The sequence below is a fragment of the Neomonachus schauinslandi genome, chromosome 4 (assembly GCF_002201575.2).
Source record: "Neomonachus schauinslandi chromosome 4, ASM220157v2, whole genome shotgun sequence".
Taxonomy (NCBI): Eukaryota; Metazoa; Chordata; class Mammalia; order Carnivora; family Phocidae; genus Neomonachus; species Neomonachus schauinslandi.
In genome coordinates this window covers 118,007,430-118,034,757 of record NC_058406.1, presented here as the reverse complement: position 1 = coordinate 118,034,757, position 27,328 = coordinate 118,007,430, and the positions used below count along the sequence as shown (strand labels likewise).

At 36.2% G+C, this 27,328-nt stretch overlaps 1 protein-coding gene across 2 annotated transcripts in view; it reads right to left on the bottom strand.

Moving 5' to 3' along the window:
* The window catches only part of RAB2A (RAB2A, member RAS oncogene family), a 90,710-nt gene that overhangs the window by 27,032 nt on the left and 36,350 nt on the right, over positions 1-27,328 (bottom strand). For both annotated transcript variants that reach the window (XM_021688596.2, XM_044914633.1), the window contains exons 3-6: positions 22,021-22,088; positions 12,995-13,077; positions 12,493-12,585; positions 2,610-2,721 (exon numbers count right to left, since the gene is read on the bottom strand). In XM_021688596.2, coding sequence (XP_021544271.2) covers positions 2,610-2,721; positions 12,493-12,585; positions 12,995-13,077; positions 22,021-22,088 — 356 coding nt within the window. The remainder of the gene's footprint in view (positions 1-2,609; positions 2,722-12,492; positions 12,586-12,994; positions 13,078-22,020; positions 22,089-27,328) is intronic.

Genomic DNA, 27,328 nt, shown 5'->3' with positions numbered 1-27,328 from the left:
GACCCTGGGATCATGACCTGAGCCGAAGGCAGACACTTAACCGTCTGAGCCACCCAGGTGCCCGGCAATGCTAATTGTTTGTTGAGGCATTTTTATGATGGTTGCCTAGAAAATTCTTTGTCAGTTCTAACATCTCTGTCATCTTGCTATTAGCATCTATTGATTTTTTTTTTCCATTCAGTTTGAGATCTTTCTGGTTCTGGGTATGAAGAGCGATTTTCTAATGATATCTGGACATTTTGGGTACTGTGTTACGAGACTCTGGATCTTACTTAAACCTATACTTTTGCTGGCTTTCTCTGACACCAATCCCACAGGAAAATGATGAGTACGGGAAAACCTCATTAAAGTAAGCTGATGGTAGAAGCAGCACCATAATTTTTTCTGCCTTGTTTGGCCATAGTAGAATGGTTATTTTCTAAAAGCTTTCTGTCTTGCTAGGCTTTCCTGGTCCTTTGGCTAGAAAGTAGGCTTCTTTTTTCCACCTGCACCTGTTGGCTTTTCTGGATTGCCAGTTTCTCTAGAACCCAATCTGAAGAAAACCAAGGGAAATCACTGCTGTGTCACCTTCCTCAGACCCCAAGGCCTCTAAGCTGGTCAACCTTCCTCCCTCTGCCTTTCAGTCTTCTTGTAATTGTTTTACATACAATATTTCAGAGTTCTAGCTGTACTTGGCAGGTGGAAGAGGTGAAAGGAAGTCTACTCCATTCTTCTAGATGCTGAAGCCCTTTGGTTATTGCTTTCATGCTCAATCAGTTCCTAAGTCATGTAGAGATTCAGATTTGATTTTGCCCTTTGTGGATCACAAAATGGTCCTCCACCTTCTCAAAATACTTGATCATGAAATATTTTTAGCTTTTAGGTAAAATCTCATGGATGATTATATTACGTAATGCTTGTCTATGAATCTTTTAAAAATGGAATTAAAAAAGATTATTTCTTAATATCCTTGGTTTCTGAGAAGCAAATTAATTTACGTAATTAAGTTCTCTCATGAGTATAGGAAATTCCTGCCCAGATCAAATTTAAACAATTATTTTTATTATTAACACAGAATTTCTGTAATAAGGGCTGCCAAAACATTAATGGAATTTATTTAAGTGTTCAGCCAAATGAAAATAGTAATTTGCTGCTTACAAATACCTACTGTTACTAGTTAAGAATAAAGAAAATGAACACAAAGGCATCAGAAACAGAACTAGAAATCTATGATTACTTTCTAGTATTTGATGTTTTGTCATTTGACTTCACAGTATGTTTTTTTTTTTTTTCCTAAGTTTTATTTATTTAAGTCATCTCTACACCCAACATAGGGCTTGAACTCACAACCCGGAGATCAAGAGTTGTATGTTCTTCTGACTGAGCCGGCCAGGCACCTCATAGTATGAGTTTTTTTAAATCAAAATGTATTCAATTTTGGCCTTAGGGTTCTCAAAATCAGTAAGAAAATCAATAATAATCCATAAGGATATGTTTCAGAGGTCTTGAAATCCTCACAACACATTGGCTATTATGGTTTCCAAATACAACACCTCTCTGAAACAGGCAGCTTGACCTATTTTAAGTTGAACAAAGAGAACAAATTTCTCTCTGGGTTCATTGTGCAAAGTGCAATATTACTCTTGTATGTTATCAAATTGTAATTACTGGCAATAAGTAAAGCATTAACTGGTGGCTGTAGGAAATGATGAGCACCTCATCAAGTATAGATAAGTATAATATCATACTTTAGAATTTTCCAGTGAATATACCAATGCTGTTGAATTACTGTAGTCGATTTCTAGGTTCAAAAGTTAATTAGAAGAGCCCCAAGTATATTCTTAATAAAAATTTACTCACTGTTTACTATGTTAAAGGCATAGTGTTAGCTGCTGCCTAACATCTTATTCTCTGCTATCCTTAGAAAAATGACATTTTAAAATCATTTATTTTCTAGATTCCCTTTTTGTAGCTGCTAAGATACTTACCCAGAAGGTGGGAAGTACAGCATTACTCTAGGCAAACTACTTATTTTTTTAGCATCTTTCCTGCCTTTTACAAAATAGACTGTAGCAATACTTTTACCTTAGAGATAATTATCTACTCATCTATGTATAGTATATAAATACCATATCCAAATACAGAAAGCATAAAAAGAACATGATGTGTTCAGAAAACTTGTAGCAGTTCAGGCTGATCAATGGAAATAACTGAGATACTTTAAATTTTATTAAAGATGGCGGAATTCCCACACTTTGTATAATGTTACAAAGAAATAATGTAATACCTTCCCTATTTAAGCAAAAGTAGAAAAAATAGCTACAAATGTTTAGTATCTTGATACATTTCCAAATTTCATTAGTGTTCATTTTTTCCCTCTAAGATAAATATATGCAAAGATGTGTTAAAGAATTTTGGCTTCAAGAGAAGGCTCAGAATATTATTTAAGAATCTGATTTAAGATGAATGTTACAAGGCAAGGCATTTCAAACAGAAGAAATTTTCCTACTCTATGATATTCAAAGACTAAAAAGCTTATGGAAGATGTATCAATAAGTGAATATTAAAGTATACAATACATTTCAATTAAGTGAGAAGATGATGAACATTTAGAAGGGCCTCTTATTTACCTCTTCTACATTGGAAGCAGTCTTAGCAGAAGTTTCCATGAAGATAAGTCCATGTTCTCGTGCAAAAGCTTCACCTTCTTCTTTTTTTACTTCTCTTCTAGATTCTAAATCACTAAACATAGGAAATAAAAGGCCGTATTATTAACCATTACAGTATAAATAGAGGTATCTGTGGAAAGTGTACCAAAAGATTCAAAGTCGTGCTGACTATTCTTTCAATTAATTTTTAACCCGTAATAATCAACTGCATTATTCCGGGTATTATGAAGGTCAAATGGCTAGAACACAGTGCTTAGTGTCAACAAAAAAAACGATCCAAAAGGAGAAGGTTCTGAGTTAGAGTCCTAGAACACTAAAAGTAGAGAAACCTAAATGGAACATCTACCCAACACCTTGCTCTTGATTATAGTAGGTTCCCAAAGAACGGAACCGTTTTACTCAAAATAATAATTCAAGAGAGTAGAGCTACACTAGTCTAATCTTTCAGCCAGACTGAGTTTCTATGAATGTGATTTAAAAATAAATCACATAATTTCCAGAAGCTCTAGGAAATTGCTTAATAAAATCCAAAGTACTAAAGACACATTAATTAGATTATTAATCTTACTTGGTTTAACTCCTAGTAAAACTGTTAATAGAAAAAAAGAGAGTGAAACAAAAGTCTAAGCTAGAAGTTTTGGGGGAAAGCACAGTATTCCTTTTTATCGTATGGGAACTATATTAGTAAGGTGGGGGGAAAGTAGTGGTCTCTTTCAAGTGTGTTTTACTGTAAAAATTTTAAAACTTTATTATAAACTATTTTTTATTACTATAAAATATTTTAAGCACACATAAAAGGATGGAGAATAATAGAATACCCATGTACTTCCATCTAGCCCTGACATTATTTTGACACATTTATATCAGATTTCTTCACTGTGGAGAAATGAAATCAAGTTACAGTTGATTTACCTCCTGTGTACCTACCTGTCTGTTCCTGATCTCATTCTTCCCCCTTTCACCTCAAAGGTAACCACTTCTCTGTATTTGGTGTTTTCACTCTCATGCATGTTTTTTATATGTATACTCATGTTTATAGCCATACAATAGAGGGTTTTTCAGATGTAGCTATTACTTTGCAATGTGTTAATTTTGATGTGGGTCAACATGATGCTTTTGAGATTTATCGATGTAATATATGTAGATCTAGTTTCTTAGTGTTTTATTGCTATATTATATAGTCTACTGAATGAATGCAACACATTTTTAATTGTCCATTTGACAAAGTTATTTATAATTTTTTATTATAAACAATGTTACAATAAAAATTTTATACATTTTTTTCACATACATACGCCAAAACTTTTCCCACATAGTGAAATGTTAGAAAGTACTGTATTTTCCAAGTACAGTATTTGGTGTACATGCGCCATGACTCAGAACAGAAGAGAGAAAATATCAGAGTGTATTACCCACTGTTTCATGGAATTTTTGTTTTTGATGTAGGTATACATATATTTGTGTACCAGGATATGATATAAAATGTATTTAAGTCAAATCAGAAAGCTCAAAAGCCATTGCACTTGATTATATATACTTAGTACAAAGGCGCTTTCCAAAACAGTTGTATAATTTATACTCTTAGTGGCAATGTGTGAAAGTTCCCATTGCATCACATCCTCCCCAACACATGGTAAGATCACACTTGTTAATATATGCCACTCTGATGAATGTGAATGGTATTGTACATTTATGTTAATTTTCCTTTAGTTCAGTATTAGTTTCATAAATGCCTATTATCATCATTATTAAATTAGAAATACAGAAAAATCCAAGAAAAGGAAATCATTCCTTCATTCAACAAATATTTACTGAATGCCTTTTATAAGCCAGGAATTTTAGTAAGCGCTTGGGATGTATTAATGAAGAAGTCAGACAAAAAAGTGTACATTCCAGTAGAGGACAGACAATAATATTGAGTAAAGAATATAGTATGTTAGAAAGTGGTAAATGTGGAAAAGCAGAGTAAGCAGAATCAGGAATGCCAGGGAGACGAGGAAGGTTACTCTATAGTGTAGTCACCCTAAAACTGACTTACTTAATCTTTCTTCTTCGGTCCTGTTTTTTTCTACCCGAGAGTGACCTTTCTCACATATATGCATAACCATGCTATATCTGCAATTTCATGTCCTTTCTTCACTTAATATTAGGGTCTGTATCATTGTATCTTTTCCATAAACGCGATTTTTAGTGACTAATTAATAATATCCCATCACAATTCACTTAACCATGTCCTTGGATGATGAGGAATAAAGTATAAAACTGGCACTGTGAAGTGTTTTACATGGATTATCTCATTTAATGCACTTGACAGATGAGGAAATGAAAGAACAGAGGGTAGGCGAAACCACCAAGTTCACAGTCTAGGAGGAGCTGATGGAGGAGGTAGAATCACCATCTGGATCACTGTGCTCTACAAGGATTACTTCTTGTAATAATTGAAGAAGTTTTTGTCAAATATGGAAAAATACAAAGAAAGAAACTACCCATAATTTCAATTTCCACAGGTAATTAATATCTTGAATACAATTCTATATTATTCCTTTATTACTGGCTATTTCTTCCTACTGGAAGATGCTCATACCCACGACTGTATTTTGCCTTTTTTTTCACTTACTGTATATTGTGGATCATTTTCCCATTTTGCAGTCTTTTACAATACTATTTTTACTGAGCATAAAGAATGGTGGTATTTTATGCAAACTGACATCACACAAATTAGGGATAAAACAAAACAAAGATGTTAAAGTCTTATCCACCTAGTGTTAAGCTGTTATCACTGTTTCAACTTTACAAAATTCACCAGGAATTGGATACCTTTAAAGCTGGCTGACCAGATGAGCTGTCAATTATGTTTACAAAGTTGTCACTTAGCTCATTATCAGTAACCATTGTTTATGTAATTGAAACTTTTGAGTGATTTTGTAACTTTCACAGTTGTTATACTTTAAAAATAATTTACAATTTATAAAAATTCATCTAAGCATTTAGTGGTGCAAGTGCTCAAAAAACACTCCTAAAATTCTGAAATGTTAGAAAGTTTGATATACAATATTACAAAGGGAACCACAAGAATCTGACATGCTGTTTAGATGCCCATGCTATGAAATACTAGTGGTAAGATGAGAACAAAAAGGAAGACAAACTAAGCTTACAAATACTATAGCATAGGTAGGGATAATATGCTCAACTATAATCTGAGGGCCTCCTGTGTGCCAAGCCCTATCCTGTATCTGGGGACAGACTACTCAGCAAAACAGACAAAAATCCCAAGCCCCCACAGGCCTCAAGGAGCTCATATTCTAGTAAGAATAAAAAATGGGGGGAAAACACTAGCAACAGTGATGTGGTAACATGCTCCTGGAATTCAGCCCCCTTATCTGACAGTCATTCTTAAGGGAAAATTAGCTTTCAATTACACAAAATCTTCAAGAAAACACTTCTCCCCTTAAGTACCCTTTATCCTATTTTAAGCTTATGCCGTATCTTATTTAAACAATACTGTATTTGGGGATAAAATTACTGTTTTCCATACCATTATCTCTGATTACATTTGCATTTGCAAATGTTATCTTAGCAAAGAGGGTTAAAGACTTGTACCTTTGAGGGATTGTTCAAAAAAAAAAAAAAAAAAAAGGAGGTGGCAATTTAGGATGCATGATCTTTTTTTTAATCACACCCTTCTTTACTTTGGTTGTTTCTTCAGTTTTCCAGGCATAAATAAAACATTTAAACCGTTTTCATTACTTAATTACCCTTCTTTCCTAAACCATTCTCTTAATTCACACCCCCTTTTTGTTTAAGGTTTGTATTATAATCCTTGACTATTAAGAATTTTTCATCTTTGTAGACTCTGCTTCCTATTTCTTGTATAACCAATTTAAAATGCCATAGTAAGAAAAATCTGTATCATCTGTCACTCTGACTAGGTCACTGCCCTTCTCAAATCCCTTCACTGGCTCCCTACTGCTTAATGCATCTAATTCAAAAATTGCCTATTCCCTGTTTCCATGTCTACCCCAATTCACCTCATCTAATAATAATCACCTCATTTATCTCTGTTCATTCCCATTCACTCTTTGCATGTCATACATTCTTTGTTCCATTCTCCTAGTTTCTTCCTTAAAATGTCTTTCCATAGCTACTATACTCTTAATTATAAGGGCCACCCACCTACAATCATTAGAAACACCTCTTGTATATAATATGCTTTTTCTTTTTTACATTTAGACTATAAGCTCCTCATGGGCAGGAACAAAATTTAAGCCATCAGTAAGTTGCCACCCACCATGTTTGAGACACAAGGAAAACACTGGTAAGATTAAAAGTATGAAAATTCTCTTTATTCTCCAAATATTCTCCTCTTATTATTTCACACATCACCACTGAATGGTAGTATGAATACTTCTATATCACAAAGACTAAAGTTGCCCTACAATAGTCTTAATCTTAAAAGCTTTATTGAGATAATTTAAATGAGGAAAGAATAACCATCAAAGGCCTTGAGCAAAGGCCAAGATGATAGATATTTCCAGTTACAAAGAAGTAATCAGTAATTGGCCTTTTACAATTGAAATATCACTTAAGTAAATATTTTCTCTTAACAGCAAACCTTGATTTCTATTAAAATAACTCTTTCTAAAATTAAACCAATACAGTAAAATGCTATTTGCTATCTTACTATTTTTACAGCTTTATTGCAGTCTAATTGACATAAAAGAAACTGCACATCTAATATAAACTGATGAGTTTGACATGTTTACCTATGAAGCCATTCACCTCCCATAGGTTTCCTCATACCCCACTGTAATCCATCCCTTCCTCCCACTTTACCTCAGGCAACTAATGATCTGCTTTCTGCATTTTCCAGGATATTATATAAATGGAATCACTTGATATGTCTTCATTTTCGTCTGGGTTTTTTCACTCAGCATAATTATTTTGAGATTCATCCACTTTGTTGCACGTATCAATAGCTCATTCTTCTTTATTGCTGAGTAGCATTCCATTGTATGACTATATCACAATTTACCCATTCACTTATTATTTGAAATGTGGGTTGGTTTCCCACTTTTGGGCTATTACAAACAAAGCTGGGAGAATATTTGTGTATAATTGTGTATAATAATATTTGTGTATAATCCTATGAAAACATGTTTATATTAGATAAATATCTAGGAATGGAATGCCCAGGTAGTACATTAGATGTATGTTTACTTTCTAAAGAAACCACCAAATTGTTTTGCGATGTGGTTCTATCATTTTACATTCCCAAAAGCAGTATAAGGGTTTCAGTTCTACATCCTTGCCAACACTCGGTATGTTAATCTTTTTAATTTTAGCTATTTTAATGAATACATAATGGTATATATATCATTGAGGTTTTATTTTTTTTTTAAAGATTTTATTTATTTGAGTGAGAGAGAGAGAGAGAAAACATGAGTGGAGGGGAGGGGCAGAGGGAGAAGCAGACTCCCTGCTGAGCAGGGAGCCTGACGAGGTGCTCGATCTGGGGACTCCAGGATCATGACCTGAGCCAAAGGCAGACACTCAACCAAGTGAGCCAGCAAGGCGCCCCTTCATTGAGGTTTTAATCTGCATTGCCTTCATGATTAGTGGTGTTAAATATTTTTATGTGCTTACTTGCCAACAATACATATCTTCTTTACTAAGTGCTGGTTCAGATCTTTTGCTCATTAAAAAAAACTGGGTTATCTTTTTATTAATGAATTGTACCAATTCTTCATATTAGATACAAACATTTTGTCGGATATAGGTTTTATGTTATAATATTTTCTCCTAGTCTGTAGCTTCTCTTTCATTTTTGAAACTTTTTTTTGGGGGGGGGGGCATCTGGGTGGCTCAGTTGTTAGGCATCTGCCTTTGGCTCAAGTCATGGTCCCATGGTCCTGGGATCAAGCCCCACATGGGGCTCCCTGCTCAGTGGGAAGCATGCTTCTCCCTCTCCCACTCCCCCTGCTTGTGTTCCCTCTCGCTGTGTTTGTCAAGTAAATTAAAAAAAAAAAGAAAAAAGAAAACCTTTAAATAAAAAAAAGAAACTTTTTAAGAGCAAAAGTTTTCAATTTTGTTGAATTTGAACCCTGAACAACATGGGTTTCAACTGCAAGGGTCCATTTACGTATGACTGTTTTTCAGTAAATACAGTATGGTACAGGGGAGTGCCTGTGTGGTTCAGCTGGTCAAGTGTCTGACTCTTGATTTCGCCTCAAGTCATGATCTCCAGGTTGTGAGATTGAGCCCTGCATAAGGCTCCATACTGGGTGTGGAGCCTGCTTAGGACTCTCTCTCTCCCGCTGCCCCTCCCCCCAAATTACAGTATAGTACTGCGAATGTATTTTTTCTCCCTTATGATGTTCTTAATAACATTTTCTTTTCTCTAGCTTACTTTATTGTAAGAATACAATATATAAGACATACAAAATATGTGTTAATCGACTATTTGCTCTCCGGTTTCTAGTCAACAGTAGCCTATTAGCAGTTAAGTTTTTGGGGAATCAAAGTTACATGCAAATTTTTGACTGTGTGTTGTTCAAGGGTCAAGTATACAGTTGTTTTTTCTCCCTTTTATGCCTTTTTTCTGTCCCATTTAAAAAATGTTTGACAAATCAACAAAACTAAAAGGCAACCAATGGAATGGGAGAAGATATTTGCAATGACATATCAGATAAAGGGCTAGTCTCTAAAATCTATAAAGAATTTACCAAACTCAACACCCAAAAAATAAACAATCCAGGTACAAAATGGGCAGAAGACATGAACAGACATTTCTTAAAAGAGGGCATACAAATGGCTAACAGACACATGAAAAAATGTTCAACATCACCCATCATCAGGGAAATACAAATTAAAACCACAACGAGGGGGTGCCTGGGTGGCTCAGTCAGTTAAGAGTCTGCCTTCAGCTCAGGTCATGGTCTCAAGCCCCATGTTGGGCTCCCTGCTCAGCAGGAGATCTGCTTCTCCCTCTCTCCCCTGCTCTCTCTCTCAAATAAATAAAGAAAATCTAAAAAAAAAAAGAAAAAAAAAAGAAAAACAAAAGCGCCGCAATGAAATACCACCTCACACTGGTCAGATGGCTAAAATTAACAACTCAGGAAATAATGGATGTTGGTGAGGATGCAGAGAAATCAGAACCCTCTCATGCTGTTGGTGGGAATGCAAACTGGTGCAGTCACTCTGGAAAACAGTATGGAGGCTCCTCAAAAAGTTAAAAATAGAACTACCCTATGACCCAGCAATTATACTACTAGATGATTCGAAGGGGCATATGCACCCCAATATTTATAGCAGCAATGTCCATAATAGCCAAAATATGGAAAGAGCCCAGATGTCCTTGATGGATGAATGGATAAAGAAGATATGGTATATATATATATGTATATATATATATATATATATATATATATATATACACACACAATAGAATATTACTCAGCATAAAAAAGAATGAAATCTTGCCATTTGCAACAACGTGGATGGAACTAGAGGGCATTATGGTAAGTGAAATAAGTCAGTCAAAGACAAATACCATATATGAGTTCATTCGTGGGTAATTTAAGAAACAAAATAGGTGAACACAGGGGGAGGAAAGGAAAAATAAAGTAAGATAGAAACAGAGAGGGAGGCAAGCCATAAGGGACTCTTAACTACAGGGAACTGAGGGTAGCTGGACTGGAGGTGGGTGGGGGGATGGGGTAAATGGGTAATGGGCATTAAGGAGGGCACTTGTAATGAGGACTGGGTGTTATATGCAAGTGATGAATCACTAAATTCTACCACTTAAACTAATACTACACTGTATGTTAACTAACTTGAATTTAAACAAAATCTTGAAAGAAAAAAACAATGTTTGACAAAACCAGAGTCACTAAAATTGTTTTCCTCTAGAATTTTTAAATATTTGTATTTCTTACATTTAGGTCCATGATTCACTTCAAGTTAACTTTTGTATATGGTGTGAGGTAAGGGTCAAGGTTCATTTTTTGATACATGGCTATTCAATTGTTCCAGCACCATTTGATGAAAAGATTATCCTTTCCCCACTGAACTGCCCTTGCACCTTTGTCAAAAAATTAACTGTGTGTGTGTGTATGAATATACTTCTGGACTTCTCCCTTTCTATGCCAAAACTGATTACAGTACCTTATGATAAATCTTGAAATCAGTATAGTGAAACCAATAAATCCCCCAACTCTGGCTATTCTATGACCTTTGCATTTTCATACAAATTTTAAAAACAGCTTGTTAATTTTTACCTCCTTAAAAAAAGCCTAAAGAATTCTGACTGGGATTACAATGAATCTTTAGGTCAATTGGGGAAGACCTGCCATCTTAAAAATATTTAGTTTCCCAATCAATGAATACAGTATATCCTTCCATTAATTCAGGGTTTTTTTGTTTTTGTTTTTGTTTTTGACTGAAGGACTCTACAGTTAAGAAAGTAGTCATCTCACATAGGAAGTTTAGGAAGACCGTGGTAACTACAGCTTACAGTTGGGGGATCAAATAGCTGTGAAAAAAATACTTTCTTAAAAATTATTTAGGGATTATTTATTTATTTTTAAAGATTTTATTTACTTGAGAAAGAGAGAGAGAGAGAGAGAAAGTGAGCATGAGCTGGGGTGAGGGGCAGAAGGAGAGGGAGAAGCAGGTTCTCCACTGAGCAGGGAGCCCAATGCAGAACTTGATCCCAGGACCCCGGGATCATGATCTGAAACGAAGGCAGACGCTTAACAGACTGAACCACCCAGGTGCCCCAGGGATTATTTATTTTTTATTGAGATATAATTGACATATAACACTGTGTAAGTTTAAGGTGTACAATGTGTTGATTTGATACATTTATATAACACAATATGATTACCACCAAAGGGGGTCTGTTTCTCCCTCTCCCACCTCCATCACATCACATAATTATTTCATTTTGTAGTGAGAAACATCTTTGTACATATTATGCTTTTCTTTTTTCATACTGGGACTATAAGGTCCTCATGGGGAACAACGAATTTTAAGTCATCAGTAAGATGATACTCACCATGTTTCACACAAGGAAAACACCGGTAAGATAAAAGTATGAACATTTAAAAGTGCTAATTTTATTTGTTGCCACTGTAATTTTCAACTAAAATTAGTGAAAACTTTCCTACAATCTTTAAAGTTTAGAGAAACTATGGCCAAAAAACTCTTTTCCCATGTACTATTATTTTAAATGTAGAGCACAAGGACATTCATTGCAAATAATGCTCTCAGGAGTTATAAAATGAAGTAAGATTAAAACAAAAAACCAACATCAGGATGACACTAATGTAAAGCCTTACTACTAAACAATATTAAAAGTATTTCAGAACTTTAAGTGGAAATAAACCTGATTTAAGAGATGTACTGCACGAACTCGTAATTCACATTAAGTCATAAAAAAGAGAAAAAGTGTTTCTCTGAGTTCTGCACACGTATTTCAACTGTGAAGTATTTAAAGTAATTTGGACAATATTTAACAGTGACCCATCCTCCAAATTAATCAGTGGGTTTTCTTTCAATTACTAATCAGATGAACTTCCTTCAGATTATTCTTTCAAGTTTACCTTCCAACAAAAACTATTTCTTACAATAATAACGATGATGATGATGACGATAATGATTTCCAACAAAGCTTATTATCTGTATTTTAAAAACCAAAAGAAACATCTTAGGATTTTCAAAATTTTGTAATTTAAGAAACCAATAACTTACATTTGGACAAACATGTAAGATAAGCAGTTATTGCATAAACAGCTATCCATAGTCTTCATCATTAATACAAAAAGTTTTAAATTAGTCTTTTTACCTTTTATTTCCAATAAGCATAATGACCATGTTGGAATTGGAATGCTGGCGGGCATCCTCTAACCAGGTTGTCAAGTGGTTGAATGTATCTCTCCTAAATATAAAAGAAAATTTGATTACTACTTTCAAAGTGTTTCCCCAGTAGTGTACAATGAACAGTATACATTCCATTAAAAGTAACTATTTTTAGCCATATCCACTTATGTAATGAGAAACAGATCTCAAGTACAGTATCTGGAAATTAAATGTAACCTTGCTTTGGAAAATTCCAATGTATAAACAATATTACCAAATTGATTAACTTGTGGGTGCTTATTTATATAAGAAAACAATTTTGTTGCAGATCTCTGTAGTAAATTTAAATTTAATTAAAGACACACAAGTTTTAAAGTCAGATAGCCAGGGAATAAAGGCAAAACCATACTTTTATAACTGGCAATCATGTTTATTTAGAGAAAGTCTCTGCATTGACCAAATGAATGGATACATTTTCAAGTTCTCACCTTGTAATATCATACACTAGTAAAGCCCCTGCTGCACCTCTGTAATATGACCTCGTGATGGAACGAAAGGACTCTTGCCCTGCCTGTGAGGAAAGAAAAGGTTGAGAGTTTTCTTTAATAAAAACGGTCATCTACATTTTCTTTTTATTCATATATAGGATATGGGCATGTAGGGAATGAGCGTGTAAAGGAAAAGAAAACTTAACTTCACCAGTCTTAGGAAAAAGTCACAAAATACCACTATTGCTCAAAGTCAACCAGATGCACATGCACCCCCTACTCCCCCAACAAGACCTCTAAACCTTTTTTGGCAATCCCTGACAACCCAATTTACTGAATGGCTTCACAATACATGAATCATGATTAGGACACAGAATGGACTCCTAGCAACTAAGCTCTGAAGACAAATTTGAAAGGAAGCAAATAACCCAGAGCCTCACATTTGAATTCAATAACCCACTCCCTGGGGCAGCTGTTGACACTAGAATAAATAAAGTCCATTGTAAATAAATGATGAATGACATCTTTACGCCCACCATCTGCTGGTGTAAAGGTTGTTGGAAGGCCAAGGATGCAGATTTTATCAGTTATATCATAAACTGCAGTGAGCTTTCAACAGTCATCAGATGGAATTCTTTGAGCAATCATTTTATTATGAAAAACAGAAAATGGTTCTGAATTTAATTTATATATTTTTTTCTCCACACTTAATCAATTTCCTCTGTATGTGATATATAATGCTTGTCAAAAGGCAACAGGATGTAGAAGTCATCTTTATATCCACTTGTGAAAACAGACTTCAGAGATTATGCAAAATTAGTTAATTTCTCTCTTTTACTGGTGGCACTAATGTTCTGGTTTTTAAGAAGGCTGGTGAGGAATATACATACTGCCGCTAAGTTTAAAATTGAGACGGCTCTTATCAAAAATACTTCTGTATTTTTAATCACTTTTCTACTTTTGAGAAAAAAATAAATATGTAAATTAAGTAAACACAAAGCCAGTTTTCACAATTTTTGTATTCAAATCCACTAACCTGGAAAACATTCATATTTGTATGCTGAATTTTGATCTTTCAGTGTAACTACAAAGCCCTTCCACCCCTCAGAACTCACACAGACCAAGTTCTGCCTTGTTCTAACACTCCACACTGTACTTCCTTGTTCTTCTTGGCCCTGGCAACATACCCTCTCCTCTTCCTCCCATACCCCCCACCCCAGCGCCTAGCACTGGGTATGGCACACGGCAGGCATGCAGAGAAAGCCTTTCCAATGAAAGAATGAATCCTAATGTCTTAATCAAGTGCACAAAATGGTCATTACTCCCATCCCACCTAAATAAGTGGACATCAGTAAATACTAACATGCTAAGATACAGTAAAAATAACTTCTCTTAAGTGGAAACTAAAGCTTAGGCCCTCTCTTGGTAACTTGCAAGCAATTCTGGCACATTCAAATAATGTCTTAGGCTAAACGGAAAACTGAGAAAGCCATCACACAAAAGAACTGTACAAATAACCAACTCATTTCATAGTTTGAGGTTAAAACATTAGATGATACTAGTTGGAAGCACGACATTTCATTAAAATTATTTTTGTATAATTTATTGAGATGTATCTTTCCAAAAAAGTTCTTTTAATGAATCCAAGTTCAAAATATAAGCATTATGGGAATTTCTTTTTTAATTGCTTAGCCCGGGAAAACTAAGGACTACATTTTTAAGAGATTTATTTCACTGGGAATTACATATACCAACTAAGGAGTCTTGGTAATACAAAAAAGGTAATTTTTTCTTTAGTTAATCATCAGGTTTAGAGCTCTAAATATTGAGAAAAGGCAAAAGTCCTTTAAAACAATCTTGCAGGGACATTTTGTGAAATGAGTTAAAATGAATACACTGTCAAGAGGAACACCACTGTAAGATTTAAAACTTCTGTGTTTATAGCTCAGATAAAAACAGTAAAAGGGAACACATTTTTATTATTTCTTTTTAATATTTTATTTATTTATTTGTCAGAGAGAGTGCACAAGCAGGGGGAGCAGCAAGCAGAGGGAGAAGCAGGCTCTCCGCTGAGCAAGGAGCCCAATGCGGGACTCGATCCCAGTACCCTGGGATCATGACCTGAGCTGAAGGCAGACGCTTAACCGATTGAGCCACCCAGGCGTCCTGGGAAAACAGATTTTTAAAAAGGAGAACAGCACATGTCTATACACCATTCTCATTCTTCCTATATTGCTTTACCAAGAACATGTTATAATATGAAAATACTGTATATAATGGATCACTTTATACTGAATCCATTCAATCTGGTTTTGCCTACCATTACAAATTAAGCAAAAACTCGAGCAAATAAAAATCAAACATTCCAAGTAAGGTCTATGAACATAACCATGCATCTTAAAATCTATGATTACTGTAAAATAAGCAAAGATCAGTATTCAGAATAGTTTCTGAATTCTTGAGACCTGCCTGGTAAGAAAGACACCCCACACACTGGCCTAGTCTCTCTGTTAATGGTATTGATAGCCTTGAAACAAATCTTGCCCAGTTAAGTCAACCTAACATGGGACTCGAACTCATGGCCCCAAGATCAAGAGTAGCATGCTCTACTGACTAAGCCAGCCAGGCACCCCTAGCCCGTACCTTTAAAACTGATTTCCAACTGCCTAATAAAGATCCCCCAATTTCACTTCCCCATTTGCCTGAGTCTTTCTCTTGCCAACAATTTTTGTGGTAACCCGGCTGGGAATTTAACTCCTCTTCCTCTCCTGTTACCTCCATAACATACAACTTTATACACAGTGAGCTACTGCTCAAATATTTCTAAATACCCTGGTTTTAAGTCTTAAGCTCTTGGGAATCTGCTATTTGTTTCTCTATAACCTTATCTTCTTTATAAAAGTCTTGTTCATAAAGCCAATCTGTTTTCCTACTGATATCCTGCCCGTACTCTGAATATTCCTGCTTTTGGGCTTTTGTAACTCTGCCTGAGAAACTATTTTCCTCCACCTACCCAATTTCCCTTCTCCTTGAGGACCTGTTCAAACTCCCTGATTCTCTCACAAAGCTAGGAAGCTTGCCTACTATAGCCCATAGTTACCCATTTCTCCTCACAAACCCAAGAGCACTTCCATGTGATCATTTGGTTCTAGTACTATTGATTATATAAAAGGTACACGCTGCTCAAATGCTGGTCTTGTTTCCTCTTTAGTTCTCTTTGAGGGATAGCCTAACTCAGAATACTCAAGTATATACAGTAGGCACTCACATTATGTTATCCTGACTGATCCCAAAGGGCCAATAAAGTTAGAAAATCAAAATCTGTGAGAATCAGTATTAGATAATACCTCTACTTTCATTGTTGATGATTTATCTAACAATTCCAGCTACAAAGAACCCAGCCAAGAACCAAAAAGAAGAAAAGGACTTCTAAGTAGCCAAGTAAGTTGTCCAGTGCCCAAGAATAAAATCTTGGGTACTTTTTACTAAAGATTCAACTTAAAAATCTAGACCTGTAATCAAGTAACTGCTATCATTCAGGAAAAAAGATTTTGAAATGAACACACATGAACAAGACTTCTCTTTTGGATGACAATAACATTAGTAAAAGTCAAAGTGATTTTTAGGCTGCCTGGGTCCACAGCAAGATAAAAAGTCAACCTGGACTATTTAAGTCTAGGCTTTCTAAGGGAGTCTCCTGCAGAAACAAGTGGATCATCCTGAGAAGAGAAACAGGATTGTTAATATCTAGAAAGAACAGCGATTTTAAATTCTTTAAAAAATTAAGCATATTTACTTTGAAAAAGAAAGGATTTCAGATTCTTTTAACACTGCCGTAATAAGAGAAACTGGAGACTACAGGTGGGAAGTAAACATTCGTGTAGAATGAAATGTCTAAGATAGTTTCCCGTCCCTGTAGTTGTTCAAGAGAAGGCTGATGAATAGCTGCCGCAGGAGGCAAAAGCCTCTCCACCCCTGGGCTTGTGGGGCTGGGAGTGGAAAGGAGTGGCAGAGGTGGAACTGGGTCCTGGTGCTTGGTTCCAGGCCCTTTCCCTGGTCGCACTGAATTCTGGTCAGCCATCCTTAGCACCCCACTGATATATAAAAACACTCATTGTTGGGGTAAGAAGTTGGGTATAGATGGATACATTTTACAAAGGACCAAAAAAATGCCTGTGATTTGCTGAGAAGGTACTTTCAGCATATAGGTCGCACACAACTATTTTTATACAGTTCCAATGTCTCATTTGAGGGGGGAAATATTGGTAAATCTAAAATATTTTGAGGGAAGTTGAGCAGAAACATGGACTTAAAACAACCATACTATAAATCTGGGGGGAGAGAATAAAATTTATTTGGATATACTAGGAAGGCAACTGAAAATCTGACAAAAAACAAAAAGAGGAGTAAGAATAAAAAAAGGCGGGGAAAGGCTGGATGAGGGTCTAAGAGTGCGAATGGACTTCTTAGGCCCTCGTTCCATCAGTCAAGGAGGAAGAACTGGGTGCAACTTGTTTTCTTCTTTGACTCGCCCTGACAGAGACTAAGAATATCACACATTTGACTTTTGACCAAAGAAAAAAAGTTACACAGGGCCAAAGAAAAGTGCTTTATGGGAGGCACTGATAAACTGTTACCACAGCTTGCAGCAAGGCCTCTGGGGAGGATCTGCTGGCAACTATACTTACTATTTTCAAAACAAAGCAAAGATGCTGGATGGTGGATGTGGAAATCTTGCAAGGAAAACTTATTTTTACTTTTTGTGAATGGAAATGGATATACAGTGGATGACAAACATCCCAAGATACTGGGACTTAGTCACTGGGGGAAAAAAAATCATTTTTTTAAGGCTGATGAAACAATAATATTTGGCAAATTTTTGTCTGAAGGATCCTAGGATGGTTTTGTAAATGTCCTGGGCCAGAAAAAGACATGATCCTTGCTACTAAAAATGTAGTTTCCTATCCAAAGGTATAGACATTTGATGATATGGGAAACCGTGTTCCATTCAGATATAAAACTAAGTGTGGAACCAACCTTAATGTGTGTCAGATAATGTCTATTAGAGAGTTTTGGAAGTTAGGTGAAAGAAAGAAGAAAACCATGGACAGTAAGAGGCAAACCTCTAAGGCAGAGACTCAAGAAGCAATTTTCAAAAGTAAATAAACAGAGTTGTTTGAACATTCTTTAAAATCTGAAACAGGCTATTGTGTTCCTAGCACCCTCCATGTGGAAGCCCCGGAATTCTTTTTTGGGAGTCATGATGTCTTCAAAGGTACTAGTCTCCTCTTTTAGATAGAGAGAAGACTTCCTCTGCCTTTACAGAGGAAGTGTGAGCAAGGTTTGTTTGTTTGTTTTTCTTCTCTATTTCCCTTTCATACTGGTCCAAAATAAGTAATTACTACAGATTTCTTCTGAAAGATCACTGCAGTATAAAATAATCCTCATAAGCTAAGGGGGGGGGGGAAGGCAGGACTAGTTAATCTGTAAAAGAAACAACTGGGGGAATGAATGACTTGTTCAAGTTTCAAAAATTGGAGGGCAGGGGATTATTTAATAGAACACCTTAGGGATAGAAGAATGACTGAATACACTAGAATAAACTACAATGAAGTCGTTTGTGCCTCTAATGTCACATACTTTTCATTACAGTATCAATCTTCCCTCTGGAACTATGTACTTTAGTAATGATGTCTTTTTTTTTTTTAAGATTTTATTTATTTATTTGACAGAGAGACACACCAAGAGGGTGGGAGAGGGAGAAGAAGGCTTCCCGCCGAGCAGGGAGCCCGATGCAGAACTCGACCCCAGGACCCCAGGATCATGACTGGGCCGAAGGCAGACGCTCAACGACTGAGCCACCCAGGCGCCCCAGTAATGATGTCTCTTGAACATATCCAATGATCCTATCAGCTGCTTAGAATGAGATGCTTTACTCATTCATTCAATAAAATCTATCAAACATTTTATCAGTCAACAATCTATGAATGTAGACACAAAGCTGAGTACAATACAGATGGTCCTTTCCCTCATGCTTATTCTGAGGAGGGTAAACAAACAACTATAGTAACAGCAGGGTCAGAGCTCCAACAAAAATATGCATAAAATACTATGGGGAGACTCAGCTAACCCATGGGTGTCAGAAAGGCTCCACAACAGTTGACATCTGAGCTGGTCTTAAATGGAAAAAGGGAGTAAAGTATTTCGAGCAAAGCAAGTATTCATGCACAGTACAAGGTATGAAAAACGTGTTTATTACAGAATAGCAAGTAGTCTGGTTCACACTTCACTGTACTGGTTGGTTTATTAGGTAAAAAAGCAACCTAGCTTATGCAAAACAATCAGTTCTGAAAAAGAAGAGTAAACTCTTTCAATATAGAAGTAGAAAATACTTCCTTTTGGCTGGAGAGCATTAATTTTAAATCTCTAGGGAGGAAGGGACTTTGCATATTTCATTTTTCTCTTTTCCATGCAGTTTTGAAATCATGTTGCCTGAGAGAATATAAATCAAAAAGGTTATGAGACAAAACAGGCTCGGGGTCGGGGAGGGACCCTAAGAAACAGTAAAAGCATAAATCTCCACTTAAAAAGAAGAGGTAAGAAACCACAAGAACCTAGAGTCCAATGTATAACTCTGGGACAGAGCAAGATAGAGATGTAGGGTTTTCCATTTCAGGGACGATTATGTGATACGCAGAAAGGGTAAGGAAACCTCGGTCTCACGACAGCCTGCAGCAACTTTCTTGGTCTTCTTGAGAATCAAGTCTGTGAGACTGAATATTCTCCAAGGTTGCTTCCTTCAGTAATTATTATAGGTGACAGGTAAGAAACCAAGACTGAGTGACAAGAGAAAAAAAAAAAAAAAAACGGGTATATAATGATAAAATTCCCCATATTTTACTTTTTAAATTTATTTTTTAGATTTTATTTCTTTGACACAGAGAGAGAGAGAGATATCACAAGGGGGAAGGGCAGAGGGAGAGGGAGAAGCAGGCTCCTGGCCGAGCAGGGAGCCTGATGTGGGGCTCGATCCCAGGACCTTGGGATCATGACCTGAGCTGAAGGCACCCAGGTGCCCCAAAATTCCCCATATTTTATATTTCATTTAATAGTTTAGAGAATATGCTCTTTGTCCTAACAGGTGACCTTTTTTGATCTTTCTCAACTGGGGATCCGTGAAGAATAAAGTCTTAATTGCCCTACAGCAGTGGTTCTCAAAGTGTGATCCCAGGACCCCTCGGAGTCCCTGACTCTTTAAGGGTCCACGAGGTCCTCTGTTTCCCAACTACCTATTTGTGTGAGGGTGTATTTTCTTCTCCACTCCAACTAAACACACATAAGACTCAAGGAAGAAGCAGATATGAGAATCCAAGCTGTTTTCTATTAAGTAGACAGTGAAGAGATTTTTCAAAATGTAACAAACCAACACTTCTCACTAGAAAAATAAAAGTTTTGTTTTCGAAAAAGTCAATTTTTTGTTTTGGAAAAACACAGTCAATTCCCATAAAAACTGCTTTGCTTATCCTAACATATGAGCTTATTATGCTTATTTTTTAAAAGATTTTATTTGAGAGAGAGAGAACGAGCACGAGTGTGCACGGCAAAGGGGGGAGGGACAGAGTGAGAGGGGGGTAGCAGATTCCCCGATGAGCAGGGAGCCCGACGAGGGACTCAATGCCAGAACCCTGGGATCATGATCTGAGCCGAAGGCAGATGCTTAACTGACTGAGCCATCCAGATGCCCCATTATGGTTATTTTTAAATGTCTGCACTGGGCAGGGAGCCTGCTTGAGATTCTCTCTCCCTCCTCCTCTGCCCCTCCCCCAGCCTTTCTCCCTATCCCTCTCTAAAAAAAAAAAAAGTTTCTCAATTTTGATTTCTACTAAGGTAAATACTGATAGCTATAAGGCACATAAGCAAAGGCCCTTTGGGGTCCTTGTTAATTTTTAAAAGCATAAAGAAAGGGATTCTGAGACCAAAAAGTCTGAGAACCACTACCTTAAGGCATCCATTGTATGTAATAAAGTAACTTCTCTTTTATGAATTTAAGTTGGGAGAATAGAGAAAAGTCACTCAAATCCTGTTCTGTAGTGCAGATGACAAACTGTGATCAGAAGCCGTAGTGCATGGGGGCGCCTGGGTGGCTCAGTCAGTTAAGCGGCTGCCTTCGGCTCAGGTCCTGATCCCGGGATCCCGGGTCGAGCCCCGCATCGGGCTCCCTGCTCAGCGGGAAGCCTGCTTCTCCCTCTCCCACTGCCCCCTGGCTTGTGCTCTCTCTATCCAAAAAAACAAAAGGCCATACAGCCTGGCAGGGAATGGAACAGGCACTCAGTGACTATAAGTGCGAGAAGCAAGGTGGCATCAAGTGGTTGGGACTAAATCAAACTTTTTTTTTTTTAATTTTTTAAAAAAAATTTTATTTGAGAGAGAGAGAGTGTGTGAGAGTGCGAGCACAAGCGTGCACAGGCAGGGGGAGTGGTTGGTAGGCAGGCAGGCAGGCAGAGGAAGAGAAGAAGCAGGCTCCTGACTGAGCTGAGAGCCCGATGCGGGACTCAATCCCAGGATCCCGGGATCATGCCCTGAGCTGAAGGCAGACGCTTAACCGACTGAGCCACCCAGGCGCCTCGCAAACTTTTATTTTTAAATCAAACGTTTAATATTAACAAACTGTCAGATCAAGTGACTCTACAGGGTTTACATTCGTTATTTTATCTCATACATGTACTTTAAATACGCTGCTGCTTTATTTTCTTAAAAACATAGTTTCTAGAGCATTTCCACTTAAGACCACATAGCCTGAGCATTTGTTCAGATATGTTCACTAACACCCAACACCTGCAGTACACCTGTTGAAAAACGCTGCATAAGATAACCTAATCTTTTCTGGCACCACATTTCATCTCATGACTGCAGGGGTGTTGGTATCCAACAAACCATAATAGGCATAAAATGACATTAAAACAAAACAAAACATACTTTCACAAAACAACTCTATTGAGGGCATACAATGTATTTACTATACTTACCGTATCCCATATCTGAAGTTTTATCTGTTTCCCATCAATAGTTATCATTCGAGCACCAAACTCTACACCTGAACAGACAAAAAATGATTTGTTACACAAACTAGAGGGACTATATTCCACATTTAAGGATTTTTTAAAAAGGATGTCTTTTTCCAGGACATACTATGCCAGGTGATACATAGATAAACTTTAACAAATATCGCTCCTATCCTTAGAAAACATATAATCGAAGGCAGAGGTGCTAAAAAGCATAAGGTAAAGACACAATAAAAATACTAAGATACTCAAATCTAGTACAGTTAGAAAACAAACTGGTCTTCCTGTTTCACAGGCTCAATAATATAAAAACAACTAGAGATGAGATTCAAGAACCATAATTATTAGTAACAAATACTAAAATTTCTTAAAAACTATTAATGTGGTATAAAAATCACTGGAAGGGATAAATGCACTTCAACATCACAGTTTTGGTTCCCAGTGTGGGTTATCAACTAGGAAAGAAATCTCCAAATCTACCCAGGAGAGATAACCACTGTTTAAACATACTTCCAAACATTGCTCCATAGGTAGCACATTCTGTGTATACACACAAAAGTATACAATTTATGTAAATGGGACCATATAAATGCTGTTCTGCAATTTGCTTTTCAGTCAATAACATAAACATTATTCCATATCACAAATCTCATTACACATCAATATATAAAACTATGCCATTATTTTTGATGGCTGCATAATAAGCCAACTTTACTGAGTTGGTACTCTATTGCTACAAATTCAGGTCATTCCCAAATTTTCACTAAGTAGTTAAAATGGAAATGAACTTTCTGCATACTTTTTTCAGCCAATGATTATGATTTTAGGCAAATTACAGGAAACAGAATTATAGGTCAAAGGGAGTATATACTTTACACTTATAAGTTAACCACTTAGGCTTTTTTCCTTCATTTATCATCTTTTTTTGAAAGCACTCAGGCAATCATCAAAACAGGAGGAGGAGAAAAGAGGATAATTTCAGAACAGCACACAGCTGTGAAGGAGATTCTGAAAGAAGTCTATCACATATATTACACCAAGTCATTACTGCTTGAAGTGTGCTCTATCAGTATTTAGATCAGAGTCAGGGTGAAGGGAAGACACACATGGTCCTCAGAAACCAGATGTCATCCTGGCAGAAAAACAGCTTCTAGTTGCCCAGGGAAGGGCATACTGCCCAGTGTCAGAATTCCACTTCAGCATCTCCTGTAATTCCCCCAACCATGATCAGGAGGATGGGATAGACAGGTAATTTGTCCTTTCATGATATGTAACTTGAAGGTTTTAGTCTACATTTTAATACTGATTCCATCCTAGGGACATAGTCAATACCAAAAAACTAATGGTATGTTTCTCAGCCTCAGAAATAAAGAAAAGGTAGAGACTAGGCTCAGGAGTCATGATGTACTAGAATGAAAAAAGCAAAATTCCAAAATTATGCCATATAAAATCATTTTTTATATCTACCTAACTATATATTCATTACAAATACATGTAAATACATACATACATATATTCACATATATTCTGTGCTGCAGGGTGGGAGACACACAAAACAACCACCCATCAGCTTACCATTAATGACATGAAAACGAGAGTAGCTGAGGGGAGAAACCAGTGGCTAAATATTATACAAATGTTCTTTGAGGTGTCAGTATTTAAAAGGAATGTACTAATATACAAAATTCTACATAGCTAGACATTTAACTAGGTGGGAGCCTTTTCATGACTCTATTGTTTCTACCCACAAACGAGAGAGAGAAATCCTGTTTTTCCTTTCATTGTCATAGGCGAGCTTTTAACCATAATCCGAAAATGATGCATTGTTCACCAGGATTAAAGATTTCTTCAACCCAACGCATAATGTCAAATTTGATAAACAACAACAACAACTAAAAACTAGAAATAGACCCTTGGACTGATACCAAGGTTGGACAGGCAAGGCAAGCAAGGGCAAGCAGATGCTCCTTCTCGGGAACTGACATCTTGAGCACAGGGATGCAGATATGACAAGTGACCGGCATGCATTCTGTCCCAGCAGATGAAAAGCGCAGAAAAGCTTCTGCTTCCTGGCCCCTCACATGCTTCATTCCTGCCCACTCCCAAGTCCAAGGCTTCTCTCTTCTGTAGGTTCTATATAAAACTCCAGGTATTCTAATATATATCCCCTTTTGCTTAACTTAGCCACAATTGCATTTTGGTACATTTATCTCTTTATTCAAGGTAATAAAGGTTGTTTGAAATGAAACAAAAACAATCTGATTTCAGCTTCAGAACCGTAACTCTTTCTCATTTACCTACTTGTAACTGGGCTCAATGTGGGTTTTACCTTTGTAGTCTATGTGGCAAAAGAAAATACTGAAACCTAAATGTCCTGTAAGACTCGGTAACACACAAAAAACTGAAAACCTTATTTCTCTTCTGCATTATTAAAATTTTTTAATCTTTTTACTTAAGTATATACATATGCTTGAGAATCCCATTTTCCCTATCTTTTTTTCAAGGGATAAACCATCATCCTCTATGCCCTTGAGGCTCTCTTCCCAGATACATTTTCAATTAACAGCCAATTTGGCGGCCAGAGAAATTGTCTGTGGAGCCAAATGCAAGAAGGCCTCATTTACCTGACATTGTTAGGGAGCGATTCTGATTTTTTCAGATATGTTATTCACTTGCAACCTTCCAGAACAAAATACTCTGAATGTAAATACATACACTTTTTACCTCTCTCTAGATCATTATCATCCTTACATAGTAAGAACTTGAAACCTTGCAGAGTAACTATTTACTGAGCATTCAATGATCGATACCTACTAACTGTGGGACCTTGGGCAAATTGTTAAATCTCTTCTGCGTCATAGTTTTCTTATCGTAAAATGGTATTAATGATACCCATCTCCTAAGATTTTTTTCAAGATTAAAATGGTTATTACACACAAAAACACAACAGTGTTTGGCATACAGTAAGTACTCAGTATGTGTGAGCTATTATTATTATTCCATACTGTACACCAAAATTTCTAAACCACCACTCATATAAACTAATGATGACAGCCTGTTTGAGAAAGAGCCACCTATTGGAGCCAGGTGATTGTGGGGCTGCCAAAGCAGAGAGCAGAGGTAGACCAGCAAGAGAACATATGGACTTGTTCCAGGACCTAGACGTTATAGAGGTTCAAAACAGGGACTTGTGGGAAGAAGACTTTATTCCCCTAATTCTGGAAACAAGAGGAAAACGAGATATTAAAGAGTAGTTCCCCTAATTTTCTATGAAAAATGAACAGCACATGCCATACTTAAAGGTAAACCACTAGAGGAATTCAAATTACAGAGAAAATGATTATAATGCCCTCAACTTGTAAATTATTCTACAGATTTTGGTCACAAATTATAAGAACAAAACTAAAAGGTGCAAATGTTAGCTAAAGAAAAAATTATGACTTACAGATATGACCAGGCTACCCAGAGCATGCAAACTAAGTAAACAAAAATAATGGTGGAAAAAAACCTCTATCCACAATAGTAACGAAACCTATAAAATACCAAAATAAACTTAAAAAAAGCACAAGGTCTGTATGAAGAAAATTATAAAACTTTACCGAAGGGCATTAAAAAAGTTGGAAAAAATGAAAACACATGTGTATATAAACAGGTGATCTTAATATACTAAAAAATGTAAATTGTCTCCAAATTAACCCATAAATAAAATTCTTCTCAACCTTTAAAAGCCTCACTAGAAATTTTGCATTTTGGCAAACTGAGACTAAATTTCATTTGGAAGAACAAATTCACAAGAATGATCAAGAAAACTTAGAAAAGGAAAAATGCCCATCACAAATTAAGTAGACTACAGTTACTATAAATATCACTGTGATATTTTCTCATGAAATAGAGGGGGAAAAAAAAACAACCCCAAAACAAAAAGAAAAACCCCTAAACATAAATGGAATAGATTTGAGAGCACCCTAACAGGCTTGCTTACATATGGAGATTTAGCATAGGATAGAGGTAATAGTTCAAACAGGAAAGAAAGATGGCTTATTTAATTAATAGTATGGGGCCACATGTTATACGTGGATTAAAGAAAATCATATACATGGCCATATACCAGATAGGGTACAAATTTATAGTATTCGAAAAATAATTAAGAGAATATTATATAAGTTTTGTATTGGGGAGCCTGCCTTAATAAGGCCTGAAAGATATAAAGAAAAACATCAAAGGATCTAACAAAACAAAAAAAACTAGTACTAGAAGGAGCAAAGATAAAAACAGGCAATTCAAAGAGAAAAGACATAGAAGTAGTTCTTAAACATATAAAAAATGCTCAGCCTCACTAAAAATTCAGGAACTGGAAAGTAAAAAAAACCCACTTTTCTCTCTCCATTTCACAGAGTAATAACACAGAAGCAGCAGCAAAGGGCAAGGACAAAGAGCAACAGGTACTTTTTTCAGTACTCCGGTGGAGGGAGTACAAACCAGAACAGCTTTGTGTGATTGTTTATGAATACATTTTAAAATTCTAGAAGGCGACATACACACCAGTGGATGCTGGAGGGCCAAAGGCAAGTCATACGGGGAATTTAACTTTCTCTGGATTTTTAACAATGTTTTCATAATAACCACACCCTGTCAAGAAAATACATTTACATTTTATTATTCAGGTAACATAGACTTTGTGAGCTCTAAATTAGATGTTCACAGGTCCTCTAAGCTACCTTCCTAGTTCTTGGCAATGTTATTTTAGGTAACTAGAGTTATCTCGGAAAACTGAATCCCAAATAAATGAGGTGCATTTTTAACTGATTTGTGGGAAGCCAGATACAAGAAATAATGCTTTGATTCTACCACCTTTCCCCACAATGACTACTCTCAGTCATTTCTTATAGGATGACTAGTTTAAGGATGTGGGGGAGATAGGCAGGAAGATGGCATCAACATATAAATGGCCTGGCCTCTAGATCAGTGTTTGTCAAACTGTCCATTAGTAGGTAGTCAAATAAATGTAGTGGGAATTAGTGGGCTGTAACTAGAATTATCTCTATACAATATAATTAAACAGCATTAAACAAATGTACCCATCAAGAACTGTAATGTTAAATGTTACTTTATGAAGCTTTCTACCCAGACAGTATATTCTAAATATAGAATCTTTGTATGTACCAGGCCCTGGAGATACAGCAATGAACAAAACAGATAACTGTGCTATCATGAACTTAACTTTTATACTGGAGGGAGACAATATACACTTATAATCACTTACATAAAAAGT